Source organism: Anabrus simplex, chromosome 9, assembly GCF_040414725.1.
Source record: "Anabrus simplex isolate iqAnaSimp1 chromosome 9, ASM4041472v1, whole genome shotgun sequence".
NCBI lineage: Eukaryota > Metazoa > Arthropoda > Insecta > Orthoptera > Tettigoniidae > Anabrus > Anabrus simplex.
This window is the reverse complement of record NC_090273.1, coordinates 165,010,690-165,026,419: the sequence shown is the minus strand read 5'-3', so window position 1 is coordinate 165,026,419 and position 15,730 is coordinate 165,010,690. Positions and strand designations below refer to the sequence as shown.

General features: G+C 38.8%; 1 protein-coding gene across 1 annotated transcript in view; it reads left to right on the top strand.

Moving 5' to 3' along the window:
• The first annotated feature begins 12,302 nt into the window (after nucleotides 1-12,302).
• The window catches only part of Prx5 (Peroxiredoxin 5), a 134,070-nt gene continuing 130,642 nt past the window's right edge, over nucleotides 12,303-15,730 (top strand). Inside the window, exon 1 of the mRNA XM_067153637.2 lies at nucleotides 12,303-12,559. Coding sequence (XP_067009738.1) covers nucleotides 12,446-12,559 — 114 coding nt within the window. The 5' untranslated portion in view covers nucleotides 12,303-12,445. The remainder of the gene's footprint in view (nucleotides 12,560-15,730) is intronic.

Sequence of the window (15,730 nt, the reverse complement as noted above, 5' to 3'; positions counted from 1 at the left end):
AATTAAAGAAACTCCAGTTTTTAGATCCACCTTTGCCAGATATTGAACTTATTCAGATCCTGACACTTCAATATCCGCCTCATGTTCAAGAGATACTAGTCGCTGCCAACATTAAAACATTGGAGCATTTTGACGCTACTTTGCGTAGGTTAGATACGGCTAATACCCAATCTAGTCCGAAAACTAACAGGAGTCGAGAAATAAATACGAATTCTGCGGAAATAAAACCTCCGGAGAGAGAGGAACCCAGGACACGTGAAGAAGGCAGATTAAGCCCTACTAACCCAACCAGATTCCGGAATTTTAGACGTCAGAGGAATCAGGATAGACACCCTTACCAACCTAGGAATTCATGGAGACAGCGCGAAAGCACTCCTGAAGGAAATCGTGAGGCCAGACGGCGAGAACTCGAAAGTAGATGGAAGGACACACGGGAATACATCAGGGAGAGAAACCGTAATCTTGATGAACCTGGAGCGACATCCCTGGAATATCAACGTCAATTCGGACCAAGAGAACAAAGATCACCTGATCCTGACCCAACAGGCGCTATAAAAAAACGCCGATCTCGCAATAGGGAGATTGACTACCGAACACGATGAGGTCGAAACGTCAAATTATTGTACTGCTGTTATCAATTACTGGCATATTGACGATTCCGAATTACTATTCGAAGACGCACAAACACTAAGGCCAATTATTACACGTTCATTACCTGTCATAACAGTACGCACAGGCAACCTACAGGTGATTACGCTCATCGATTCTGGAGCGCAAGCTTCTTTAATTTCTGATAAGCTTGTAGACTCGCTGAAAGATCAGAACAATGTTTTGTTATTACCTCCAGCTCAGATTAAAGTAAGAGGGATAGTTCCTGATAAGATTGTTAAATGCAAATCCCAGGCATTTTTAGAGTTTGAAATTAACAGTCAGATGTTCGAACACATATTTTTGGTAGTATCACGTCTTAACTTTAACTTAATACTTGGATCAGATTTTATGATCAAATACAAAGGAACCATTGACTATGATGCCAACCTCGTAAGATTACAGAATAATTCCGTAGAACTACAGCTGGTAGGACGAGGTGACCTGGAAGTTCAAGAGAAGGGAGCCCGTTTTGAAGAAGCCGGTGGTGACATTATTAAGCCCGCTGTAAGCGAGGTTGCGCCAGCCGTAGCAGAAAGTAGAAAGGGTGACCAAAGTGAGGACGACGCAGAGTCCCTATTCAATGAGAACTCCATTATAGGTCCGGATTATATAATGTCGATAGCCAGTGTGGTTGAAGACCCGGAAATTAAATTAAAATTGGAGGAGGCTAAAAATGACGTTCTACAGAAATTTGCATGTGTATTCGATGACAAGCCTGGAGAGATAGCTGACTACGAATATCATCTTGATGTAAATGACTTGTCTCCTTATCAGAAGAAACCATATCCCGTACCCGAGAAATATCGAGAAGAAGTTCGTAACTTAATTCATAAAATGACAGATGATGGGATAATTTCGCCTTGCGTAACTAAGTACTTGAATCCATTGGCCATAGTACGTAAGCCTAACGGCAGTATTAGAATTTGCCTCGACGCAAGGGTCCTAAATGACCGACTGACCTTAGAATATGACCGTCCTCCATTACTTAGGGATATCATCAGAAGATTCCACGGCATGAATTTCTTTAGTTGCCTTGACGGAACTTCTTCATACTATCACATAAAATTGGATGCTGAAAGAATAATGAGAGAACTCGCTAAATTCTGTCGAATTTATTGTAGTGAACATCACTGGAAGTGGATCGAGGTCTTGCCAGTCATGCAAAAAATTATGAACTCTATTGTGCATGACTCTACTAATGACATTCCTCTCAGCCTACATCACGGGTCAAAACCAGAGCGACCTTGGGACAGAATATTACCAGCCCTACCAAATGCTAATGTGCCGCAGCAAGTCAAGATCAACGACGCGCTGATCAGGTTAAGACATGCAGCCGCCATCAGAGAACGACGCCAGCGTAATAGGAATTTCAGAAGACCATTGAATCCTGGAGACCTTATTTTAATACGGAGACCAGCTACCTCCAACCCTGAGAGAAGGATTTACGCTAAGTTCTGTCCACTATTCGTAGGTCCTTACCGTATCCGCACTGTATTGAGAAACGGGGCTTATGAAATTGTAAAATTGGACGGCACTTTCGAGGGTATTTATAACTCAGCCAATTTAGAACAATATGTACCACAGGAAGAGTAAAGCCTGGAAAAGAAAATCCTGCGTATTTTCTTTTCGTCCAACCAAGGGGAAGATGTACCAGGAAGGCCTAGGTCCTGGTCCATGTTAATTGAAAGAAATGTTATTTCCAGCATTAAAGATCCGACCGACGTACGAACATCCATGTAAAGAATGTTCCAGTATGTGCCAGACCCTACGAGTGCGCTAGGCGGAGTCAAGTGACGTCACCTGTCGCTTGAAGCTCACCTCCCCTAGAGATATTTCTCGAAAGAAATTTTCTTTTAACAGCTTTTTAACGCCTTAACCAATTTCAACGGGACAAACGCTGAATTATAGCAAACATCATAAAAGTTAATCCCTGTAAATTTCAAATTAATTCATCAAACGGTTGTTGAGTTATAATAATTTAAAGTCTCAACGAAATTACGTAATCACGGTCACATGGCCGAGAGAGCCGCCACCCCTCCCTGCGCTGGTATCTATATATGTCAAGGCCAGACAGCCCGCAAACTAGTACAAGGACAAGCAAACAGCTGTGTGAGTGAGATAGCGAAGAGACCGGCCCGCGTACAGTATGTTCGCGCAGTCACGGTAGAAGTACTTTCCGTCGTATCTCCGGAACGCGAAATTCTATCACCGATAGAATTATTAAAGGACGTCGCACTGCAGTTAGTATACCGCGTCGCGATTACAATATAATCCTAAAGACATTTAACACTGTAACGCGAGTGAACTTATTGGAGTACAAATATTAACTATTTCATTACGTGTGGACTTAGGTAACTTCAAGTAACATTGAACTTCTACTGAGCCTAATACTTAGAATTACCAGAACTCATATTCACGTCACATCAACATAAGACTCACAGTAGTAATTTGAGTGAAAAAGTGAGAACTTTTCTGTGTTAATATAACATTATAGTAACAGGATTAGCAGAAAATAATCCCTAGCAACTTCAGACTGTGTTCAAAGACTGTGCTTATCGACTTACTTTTTTTTTTATGTGAACTGTGTGATTATGAACGTTTCAATAACGACTGTAAATAGCATTTCGTACAGAAAGGACTGTGATTCTTCATACGCCATAAATAGTGTTCAACAGTGTCAGTGATAAACTACTCACACTAAGTAAATTTTCGTGTGCGAAAATCACCCGAACAAGCTACAACTCAACGTGATCCAGTTCCAGCTGTCATCACCTCATTGGGAACGTCAACATCGCCAATCCTGATTCTACATGGAACATTCCAGACGTCTATCTTTCGACATTTGGTAGCAACAGTTCTTGTCATAAGTGAGTAACAAACTGACTAAACTTTTTCATTTATTTTGAACAGTGAAACTTCAGTGTCGCGTGTGAACAATTTTCATAATTTCTCAAAAGTGATAAATTTAATTTCAGTTTCATTTCTCGTAGAAAGACTGTAGGCTTTCAAGTGTGCTATATATCGAGATTGACGAACTGAGAACTGAAAACTTTGATAATTTCTCATATCCATTTACAATTATAAAAGTGTGCTTAGGTTTAAAAAGACTTTAGGTGGAAATTCCCACATATGAAAGACTTTGAAACCAATGATATTTATACCATTTTTTTAAGGAGATTATTTTCGACATTTAATTTCTATGCAAAATTTGAGTCAATAATCATACCGCAGGGTGAAAAATTAATAAATTGTTTTAAGAAAAAAAATTATTTACCATCTATTATTCGCTCTGCGAGACTATCCTTCTCTGTATCGGCTCCAAAACCCAGTTCCACTCCCTGAAGTCCTACTCATGCCCTTTGCCCACAACTTTTCCTGGTACAGAGAGGATAGTATAATAATAGATGGCGCCGCAACTTCAAGGGCTCGATTTTGGAGCCGTACTATAATAATAGATGACGTCGCAACTTCAAGGGCTCGATTTTGGAGCCGTACTATAATAATAAATGATGCACTTGCAATAATCGCAACATTCAGGGTTCGATTCAAGTCATTATATTTTGAGCACAGGATTTGACTGCAAAGAACTTGTTGTATTTGACTTATTCGAATATTCCGGAAACATGGATAACTTACTTGCAGCTATCGAAGCTCTCAGGCTTAGCATTAATGATCAGAATGCTAAGATTGATAGGTCTAATAACCAGATAGCACAAATGAACAGACAAATAGAGCGAATTAATACGCAAATGGTAGAGTCTAATAACCAATTGCAGGCTCAAATGGTAGAGTCTAATTCCCAATTACAGGCTCAACTTCAACAACAAATGCAGGCACAAAATACACAACTTCAAGCGCAGTTAACTGAGTCAAATAGTAAGGTTGAAGACTTAACTTCTAAAATTGACAAGACCTTGGATACTAAGTTTGCTGAAGCGGATAAAGTCATTAACAAAAGACTCACTGAATCTAGTGCCCTTATCGAGCAACGATTCCGTGAAGCTGGAACTCGCCTCGAAAAGAAACTTACTGATTCTAGTGCACAAGTCGAAGCTACATTGAAAAACATGCGGGATCAGTTTGTTGAAAATTTAGAGTCTATTAAGGAAGAAATAAAGACAGAGGTCGTCAAGTCTTTAGACAAAGATCTTAGAAATGTTCTTCCTTCCGTTCAAGCATTTTCCACTGAACTTAAAGATTTACGGACTGAATTTCAAGAATCCCATGGTAACATCTCACAAACTCAAGCAAAGTTAGCTCAGGTGCAGGAAACCTTGCGAGATGCATTAAAGAGCGACGTGGGTAAATTACGAAGCGAGATAGGATTAATTAAGAGCACGCAAGGAGAACTCGACAAGCGTATTACAGGATAGCTAGATAGCACGCATACCCAGATAGCTGCTTTCTGTAAAGACGTACAAGTCATTAAAACTGACTTGAGAAATGAAATAAAAAGTTTAGACACCTCAATTAATTCTAAAATTAAAAATTTGTCCGAAGAAATGAATCAAATTAAACTTAAAGAACATACAACTGACGTCACAATTCCTGGTTCGTCGAGGGAAATACACAATACAACTACCCTTATTAAAGTACCACATGACAAACCAGTCAAATTTTCAGGACGTGATGAGTACACTGCTCGAGAATTTTTGTTAAATGTCGACGATTACCTGGAAGAGAATAGGGTAGAGGACGATAGGAAACTTAGAGTAGTATCCAAACTTCTAGAAGGACGAGCCTTATCATGGTTCATAGCTTTTAAGAGCAATTTTAAAAACTATGATGACTTTAAACAGGCACTTCTTAAACGCTTTTGGGATTCAGAAAGACAGCACCTTGTCAAGATGCAACTCTACTCTAGCAAATACAATACTTCAGTCAATACTTCCCGATATTCAGATTACTGTCTAATGCAATTAAAGAAACTCCAGTTTTTAGATCCACCTTTGCCAGATATTGAACTTATTCAGATCCTGACACTTCAATATCCGCCTCATGTTCAAGAGATACTAGTCGCTGCCAACATTAAAACATTGGAGCATTTTGACGCTACTTTGCGTAGGTTAGATACGGCTAATACCCAATCTAGTCCGAAAACTAACAGGAGTCGAGAAATAAATACGAATTCTGCGGAAATAAAACCTCCGGAGAGAGAGGAACCCAGGACACGTGAAGAAGGCAGATTAAGCCCTACTAACCCAACCAGATTCCGGAATTTTAGACGTCAGAGGAATCAGGATAGACACCCTTACCAACCTAGGAATTCATGGAGACAGCGCGAAAGCACTCCTGAAGGAAATCGTGAGGCCAGACGGCGAGAACTCGAAAGTAGATGGAAGGACACACGGGAATACATCAGGGAGAGAAACCGTAATCTTGATGAACCTGGAGCGACATCCCTGGAATATCAACGTCAATTCGGACCAAGAGAACAAAGATCACCTGATCCTGACCCAACAGGCGCTATAAAAAAACGCCGATCTCGCAATAGGGAGATTGACTACCGAACACGATGAGGTCGAAACGTCAAATTATTGTACTGCTGTTATCAATTACTGGCATATTGACGATTCCGAATTACTATTCGAAGACGCACAAACACTAAGGCCAATTATTACACGTTCATTACCTGTCATAACAGTACGCACAGGCAACCTACAGGTGATTACGCTCATCGATTCTGGAGCGCAAGCTTCTTTAATTTCTGATAAGCTTGTAGACTCGCTGAAAGATCAGAACAATGTTTTGTTATTACCTCCAGCTCAGATTAAAGTAAGAGGGATAGTTCCTGATAAGATTGTTAAATGCAAATCCCAGGCATTTTTAGAGTTTGAAATTAACAGTCAGATGTTCGAACACATATTTTTGGTAGTATCACGTCTTAACTTTAACTTAATACTTGGATCAGATTTTATGATCAAATACAAAGGAACCATTGACTATGATGCCAACCTCGTAAGATTACAGAATAATTCCGTAGAACTACAGCTGGTAGGACGAGGTGACCTGGAAGTTCAAGAGAAGGGAGCCCGTTTTGAAGAAGCCGGTGGTGACATTATTAAGCCCGCTGTAAGCGAGGTTGCGCCAGCCGTAGCAGAAAGTAGAAAGGGTGACCAAAGTGAGGACGACGCAGAGTCCCTATTCAATGAGAACTCCATTATAGGTCCGGATTATATAATGTCGATAGCCAGTGTGGTTGAAGACCCGGAAATTAAATTAAAATTGGAGGAGGCTAAAAATGACGTTCTACAGAAATTTGCATGTGTATTCGATGACAAGCCTGGAGAGATAGCTGACTACGAATATCATCTTGATGTAAATGACTTGTCTCCTTATCAGAAGAAACCATATCCCGTACCCGAGAAATATCGAGAAGAAGTTCGTAACTTAATTCATAAAATGACAGATGATGGGATAATTTCGCCTTGCGTAACTAAGTACTTGAATCCATTGGCCATAGTACGTAAGCCTAACGGCAGTATTAGAATTTGCCTCGACGCAAGGGTCCTAAATGACCGACTGACCTTAGAATATGACCGTCCTCCATTACTTAGGGATATCATCAGAAGATTCCACGGCATGAATTTCTTTAGTTGCCTTGACGGAACTTCTTCATACTATCACATAAAATTGGATGCTGAAAGAATAATGAGAGAACTCGCTAAATTCTGTCGAATTTATTGTAGTGAACATCACTGGAAGTGGATCGAGGTCTTGCCAGTCATGCAAAAAATTATGAACTCTATTGTGCATGACTCTACTAATGACATTCCTCTCAGCCTACATCACGGGTCAAAACCAGAGCGACCTTGGGACAGAATATTACCAGCCCTACCAAATGCTAATGTGCCGCAGCAAGTCAAGATCAACGACGCGCTGATCAGGTTAAGACATGCAGCCGCCATCAGAGAACGACGCCAGCGTAATAGGAATTTCAGAAGACCATTGAATCCTGGAGACCTTATTTTAATACGGAGACCAGCTACCTCCAACCCTGAGAGAAGGATTTACGCTAAGTTCTGTCCACTATTCGTAGGTCCTTACCGTATCCGCACTGTATTGAGAAACGGGGCTTATGAAATTGTAAAATTGGACGGCACTTTCGAGGGTATTTATAACTCAGCCAATTTAGAACAATATGTACCACAGGAAGAGTAAAGCCTGGAAAAGAAAATCCTGCGTATTTTCTTTTCGTCCAACCAAGGGGAAGATGTACCAGGAAGGCCTAGGTCCTGGTCCATGTTAATTGAAAGAAATGTTATTTCCAGCATTAAAGATCCGACCGACGTACGAACATCCATGTAAAGAATGTTCCAGTATGTGCCAGACCCTACGAGTGCGCTAGGCGGAGTCAAGTGACGTCACCTGTCGCTTGAAGCTCACCTCCCCTAGAGATATTTCTCGAAAGAAATTTTCTTTTAACAGCTTTTTAACGCCTTAACCAATTTCAACGGGACAAACGCTGAATTATAGCAAACATCATAAAAGTTAATCCCTGTAAATTTCAAATTAATTCATCAAACGGTTGTTGAGTTATAATAATTTAAAGTCTCAACGAAATTACGTAATCACGGTCACATGGCCGAGAGAGCCGCCACCCCTCCCTGCGCTGGTATCTATATATGTCAAGGCCAGACAGCCCGCAAACTAGTACAAGGACAAGCAAACAGCTGTGTGAGTGAGATAGCGAAGAGACCGGCCCGCGTACAGTATGTTCGCGCAGTCACGGTAGAAGTACTTTCCGTCGTATCTCCGGAACGCGAAATTCTATCACCGATAGAATTATTAAAGGACGTCGCACTGCAGTTAGTATACCGCGTCGCGATTACAATATAATCCTAAAGACATTTAACACTGTAACGCGAGTGAACTTATTGGAGTACAAATATTAACTATTTCATTACGTGTGGACTTAGGTAACTTCAAGTAACATTGAACTTCTACTGAGCCTAATACTTAGAATTACCAGAACTCATATTCACGTCACATCAACATAAGACTCACAGTAGTAATTTGAGTGAAAAAGTGAGAACTTTTCTGTGTTAATATAACATTATAGTAACAGGATTAGCAGAAAATAATCCCTAGCAACTTCAGACTGTGTTCAAAGACTGTGCTTATCGACTTACTTTTTTTTTTTATGTGAACTGTGTGATTATGAACGTTTCAATAACGACTGTAAATAGCATTTCGTACAGAAAGGACTGTGATTCTTCATACGCCATAAATAGTGTTCAACAGTGTCAGTGATAAACTACTCACACTAAGTAAATTTTCGTGTGCGAAAATCACCCGAACAAGCTACAACTCAACGTGATCCAGTTCCAGCTGTCATCACCTCATTGGGAACGTCAACATCGCCAATCCTGATTCTACATGGAACATTCCAGACGTCTATCTTTCGACATTTGGTAGCAACAGTTCTTGTCATAAGTGAGTAACAAACTGACTAAACTTTTTCATTTATTTTGAACAGTGAAACTTCAGTGTCGCGTGTGAACAATTTTCATAATTTCTCAAAAGTGATAAATTTAATTTCAGTTTCATTTCTCGTAGAAAGACTGTAGGCTTTCAAGTGTGCTATATATCGAGATTGACGAACTGAGAACTGAAAACTTTGATAATTTCTCATATCCATTTACAATTATAAAAGTGTGCTTAGGTTTAAAAAGACTTTAGGTGGAAATTCCCACATATGAAAGACTTTGAAACCAATGATATTTATACCATTTTTTTAAGGAGATTATTTTCGACATTTAATTTCTATGCAAAATTTGAGTCAATAATCATACCGCAGGGTGAAAAATTAATAAATTGTTTTAAGAAAAAAAATTATTTACCATCTATTATTCGCTCTGCGAGACTATCCTTCTCTGTATCGGCTCCAAAACCCAGTTCCACTCCCTGAAGTCCTACTCATGCCCTTTGCCCACAACTTTTCCTGGTACAATATATATATATAAATGATATGAGTAAAGAAGTTGAATCAGAGGTAAGGTCTTTTGCGGATGATGTTATTCTATATAGAGTAATAAATAAGTTACAAGATTGTGACCAACTGCAACATGACCTCGATAATGTGAGATGGACAGCAGGTAATGGTATGATGATAAAGGGGGTTAAAAGTCAGGTTGTGAGTTTCACAAATAGAAAAAGTCCTCTCAGTTTTAATTACTGCGTTGATGGGGTGAAAGTTCCTTTTAGGGGTCATTGTAAGTACCTAGGTATTAGAACAAGTAAAGTTCTTCTTTGGGGCAATCACATAAATGGGATTGTAAATAAAGGTACAGATCTCTGCACATGGTTGTGAGGGTGTTTAGGGGTCGTAGTAAGGATGTAAAGGAGAGGGCATATACGTTTCTGGTAAGACCCCAACTAGAGTAGAGTGTATGCGACCCTCAGCAGGTTTACTTGATTCAAGAACTGGAAAAAATCCAAAGAAAAGAAGCTCGATTTGCTCTGGCTGATTTCCGACAAAAGAGTAGCGTTACAAAAATGGTGCAAAGTTTGGGCTGGGAAGACTTGAGAGAAAGAAGACGAGCTGTTCGACTAAGTGGTATGTTCCGAGCTGTCAGCGGAGAGATGGTGTGGAATGACATTAGTAGACCAATACGTTTGAGTGGCGTTTATAAAAGTAGGAAAGATCACAATATGAAGATAAAGTTGGAATTCAAGAGGACAAATTGGGGTAAATATTAATTTATAAGTAGGGGAATTAGAGATTGGAATAACTTACCAAGGGAGATGTTCAATAAATTTCCAATTTCTTTGAAATCATTTTAAGAAAAGGCTAGGAAAACAACAGATAGGGAATCTGCCACCTGGGCGACTGCCCTAAATGCAGATTAGTATTGATTGATTGATACCATATTAGCTAGTTAAGTTGTGTGTGAATTTGTATATAATGACGCTGGATTTAGAAAGTTAAACTAGTAGTATTTCTTGCTTGTTGTACTCTTGTTGTTGCTGTAGAGTAATTACGATTTAACTTCACTTTATTATCACTTATGATATTAAGCTAGTAGTAAGATCAACCTATAGTATTGTAAGACGTAGTGTTAAGCACTGGAAATACTTAAGTTGTGTGTGAATTTGTATATGATGATGTTGGATTTAGAATATTAAACTAGCAGCAATTCTCGTACTATTTTCTTTCCATGTACGGTATTTGCTTGTTGTAGTCTTGTTGTTTATTTGTAATATATTACAGCCATGCAAAATCTGAATATACTTCTGGAAAACTATGATCCTAACATATAAAATAGAAAAAAAAGCAATGTATTAGTTATCCAAAAATGTACTTGCCACTTTACAGAAAAAGCTATTGTATATGGAATGTAATTATTGTGTCGCCTTAAAAAAAAAGTATGTACTGTATTGTCCCTATCATGAGCCAGAGGCTCATGGGACCTTTTGTCACCAATAAATAAATTATATATAAAATAAATAATAAATTATGTTAAATTTATTATTACATTACTGTACGTGACCATTACACCGGGATATTTCCTTTTTACAATGCATTTATTATTATGATTATTATTATTATTATTATTATTATTATTATTATTATTATTATTATTATTATTATTATTATATATCGTCGCCATAAGCCTATCTGTATCGGTGCGACATAAAGAAAAATAGCAAAATAATAATAATAATAATAATAATAATAATAATAATAATAATAATAATAATAATAATAATAATAATAATAATAATAATAATAATAATAATAATCCTGTTTTAATATCAAACACATTACTATTATTTCAAAAATAAGGTTATTATTATATTATTATATGTACGCCACTGCCTTCAAATATGTAATCGATCGCGTTGAAGGTCATGGTCATATCAAGATCAGCTACTCCGTCATCCTATTGAAAATGAAAACCTACAAACCTGTTTTCCAGTATCCACCCAAAAGCTGGTTCTATTCCTCTGTTTTCCAGTCTTTGACCGGGTCAGGGATGTAATAATTGAATGAACCATATATAGGCTCTTAGTATAATGGGGTCGCCACTCCCAAAGTGATTTATGAATGACTGATAAGTAATGCTATGAAATGAAAATGGAGTGTGTTGCTGGAATGAAAGATGAAAGATGACAGGGAAAACCGGAGTACCCGGAGAAAAGCCTGTCCCGCCTCCACTTTGTCCAGCACAAATCTCACATGGAGTGACCGGGATTTGATCACCGAACCACGGTATCCAGCGGTGAGAGGCCGACGCGCTGCCGTTTGAGCCACGGAGGCTCGTTTCGGTTTTCTATTATCCAATGCAATTTTGTCGGTTTGGTCGGATGTATTTCGCAGGTTTGTAGCAGAAGCTGGTACGAGGTACCAAATGCCGAAAAAACTGATTTCCATCGTTTATTACCATCCTTCTAAATTCATTCTCGCTGTTACAGTGCTATGCCAATGAATATACCCAGTAAACATCTGCATTCTTTGCTCACCAGAGAGACATATCTCTTCAAAATATACCCATTCTTTTGACATATGTAATATCTCCACGTCTCCTTTCCTACAAAAAGACGACAGTTTTGTTACATTTGACAAGAAGGTGTAAAATTAAAAGGGAACCTGGCGGTAATTTGGATGTCAAGTTTTCTATCTGGTTCCATACGTCTTGGTGCTGTTGTAATCTGTCGCACTGGTTGTTTGTTTTTTTCTTTTTCTTTTGCGGTTTTCCTTGGTAGACCGAAACTCATTCTCTTAGGACAGGCTCATTGATTATACTGTGAAGCGAAGGTCATACTGTCGCCGTCACCGATAGGCTTATAAATGCTGGCGTTTCCTGTTTTAGGAGGCTTGTCGGCGTGTATTACGAAGCCTGCTTCTGTGAAATATTTCGTCCAGGCGTTAAGAATTGCGACTACTCCAGTCATGCCAATCAAGGTACATGTACTATACATTTTGTATTAAATGCCATGCACTAGTGCAGATATGTTAAACTGTTATGTAACATTTTAAATAATGCATGTGAAACGATGTTCCTAAATGACAGAGCAGTTAAATGTTATTATCAGGTTATTTCCATGTTATTTCCGTCTCAAGTTTTAATTTTCAGGTGTATGAGAGAGAGGGAAGATAATAAACTGTGATTTTTTGAGCATCTTTGAATCATAACCTAGAATAATGGAGTTTAGTAGAGAGAGTTCGGACACTTCTAGTAAGATAGTTACCATCCATTTGGCAATTTGATCGTATGTATATAAGCTATTCTACTTGGTTAACAAAATATCTTGTTTCAAATAGTCATGTATTTATTGTGCCGGTAGATGTAATCATTTGGAACAGTATAAGTTCCATCGGCATTTATTTTGATCTCCTCGTAAATATAGTGTGACCGAGCTCGATAGCTGCAGTCGCTTAAGTGCGGCCAGTATCCAGTAATCGGGAGATAGTGGGTTCGAGCCCCACTGTCAGCAGCCCTGAAGATGGTTTTCCGTGGTTTCCCATTTTCACACCAGGCAAATGCCGGGGCTGTACCTTAATTAAGGCCACGGCCACTTCCTTCCAATTCGTAGGCCTATTCTATCCCATCGTCGCCAAGACCTATTTGTGTCGGTGCGACGTAAAGAAAAAATAGCAAAAAAAAAAAATATATATATATATAGTGTGAAACTAGTTTTATCTCTGTTAGAAAAAAATATTGAAATAGGGCCCCTGTCAAGATGTCCTGTGATATATTACCGGTACTTCTCAGATTCGTCATCACTGCGGTAACACTACCAAAACACTTGACTTAGGCCTACCGATAACTTAAAATTTGTGAGAATTAAGGACCAGTTTCCGTTCATCTGCCCTTGTTTCCTCTTCACTTCTTTCCAATATTCCTTCAGCATTGCACACTATGCTTTATTCTTCTCTTTTCAGACCACTTTGGACCGGATTTCCTTTTTATTCTGCCTTGGAATTGTTTCGTTTGTAAAACTTAAAAAAAAAAAATTCTCTGTAGTTTCCTCTTCTGTTAGTTTATTTCTTTCTAAATCCTTTTTTACCTCTTGTATCCAGCTCATTGTTGACTTAATCTCCCAAAGGATCTTTTATCAGTTTTTGTCAATCCATTGCCATCCATTCTATAGATATATCCAAAAATATAATTTCATTTTTCTTATTGTTTCTATTATATTTTCCATGTTCTGGTATATTTCCTTAATACCTTACTTAATTTCCATTCTGTCGTTTTTGTTGGACCTAAGATTTTTCATGTGATTCTTCTTTCAAGTACTTATGTATGTTCAGTCTGTCAGCGATTCCGCTGGTGGGATCATTAACAGCTCTGCCATCAGCTGTCATAGATGGCGTGGGCATCACTGAAGAGGTGTACTAGGGAAATGAGAAGTGATGTAGTTTCCCGTTGCTTTCCTCACCGAACCAGAGTTTCTATTACATATCAGTCTGCCAAGCCCACTGAAATGCATACACCAACCGACCCTATGAGCAACATTTTCACACCATTCATATCAGGGACTGGTTGCTTAAGGATTGGCATTACTAGCATCTCTCATACCTCAGTCACTTTCATATTGTCAAAGCCAAGGATAAGACAGAGACAGATCTATGAAAGTAACAAAATTGCTCTAGCCTATACCAGAACGCATAGTGCACTGTAAACACTAGGTCCTGCCAGCAAAGGCAGTTCAAGTACTTAGTTTATATAAATTATAGTTCAAAACTAGGTATTCACTTGTTTAAAGACATTCTGGTTTGACCACTGTATTGAGGTGCCTTATTTTAAGATTTTTAAATAAGCAATTCTTGTAAAAATTCTTAGTGATGCCAAACACATTTTCTATCTTGTGTTACCTTTCTCTTACAGCAATTTTTTCTAACCATTTTGTTGAATTATTTCTCCTAGGTTTTTTTGTATTTCTGTACTTTCTCTATACATAGGTGACTTTGGATTTGGTCTCATGGTGAATGAAAGTGCTCCTCAGGATCATCAGTGTCTAAAGGCAACCATTCTTTCCTGTCTTCAGCTCCTTGTTTCATTTCATAATTAGAACCATAATGGAGACTGTGCTAAGTCTTGAAGGAATACTTTCCTTGGTCGTCCTCTGCCTTTCTTCCCCGTGATTTTTCCTTCCAGCAGATTGGTAAGAAAGGTGTTGTGTTGCAAGATGTGGCCAGTGAATTTAGCTCTTCTTCTTTGTATTGTTAAAATCAGTTCTCTCTTCCCTTGAATTTCTTTTAGAATGCTTTTGTTTGTTCTCTTTTCATTCCATTTAATCCTGAGCATTCGTCTCCAGACCCATATCTCAAACGCTTCCAGTCATTTCCAATCCTGATCTCTGATTGTCCAGTATTCACAGCCATACAACAGCACACTCCACACAAAAGAAAGATTAATTTCTTCCTAATTCCAAAATCTAAATTTGCACTGATGGAAAGATTTCTCTTATTACTGAACGCCTGTTTGGCAAGTGCTATTCGCATTTTGATCCCTTTGCTGCACCTGTTTACATTGGTGATCAGGCTTCCTAGATAAGGGAAACTGTTGACTTGTTCCACAATCTTGTCATTAAGCTTAATGTTGGTGTGAATTCGTTCAGGTTGTTTACTCACAACTAATATCTTGGTTTTCTTGACATTAATGTTTAAGTGTGAATCTGACAATGCTGATGACAATACATTCAGCATCTTTCTGGGAGTCTGCTACAATTGCTATGTCATCTACAAATCGAATGCATTGGATATGGTGCCCATTAATTTACTCTTTTGGTATTTGCCTTAAACTTATTTATGGTTTCATCAATGAATACATTAAAAAGGTACGGTGAGAGAGAGCAGCCCTGCCTTACATCTTTCCTGATTTTTGCTGTCTGGATACTTCCTCCGATGCGCGGCTGTGAGCTTGCATCTGGGAGATAGTAGGTTCGAATCCCACTATCAGCAGCCCTGAAGATGGTTTTCCGTGGTTTCCCATTTTCACACCAGGCAAATGCTGGGACTGTACCTTAAATAAGGCCACGGCCGCTTCCTTCCAACTCCTAGGCCTTTCCTATCCCATCGTCGCCATAAGACCTATCTGTGTCGGTGCGATGTAAAGCCCCTAGCAAAAAA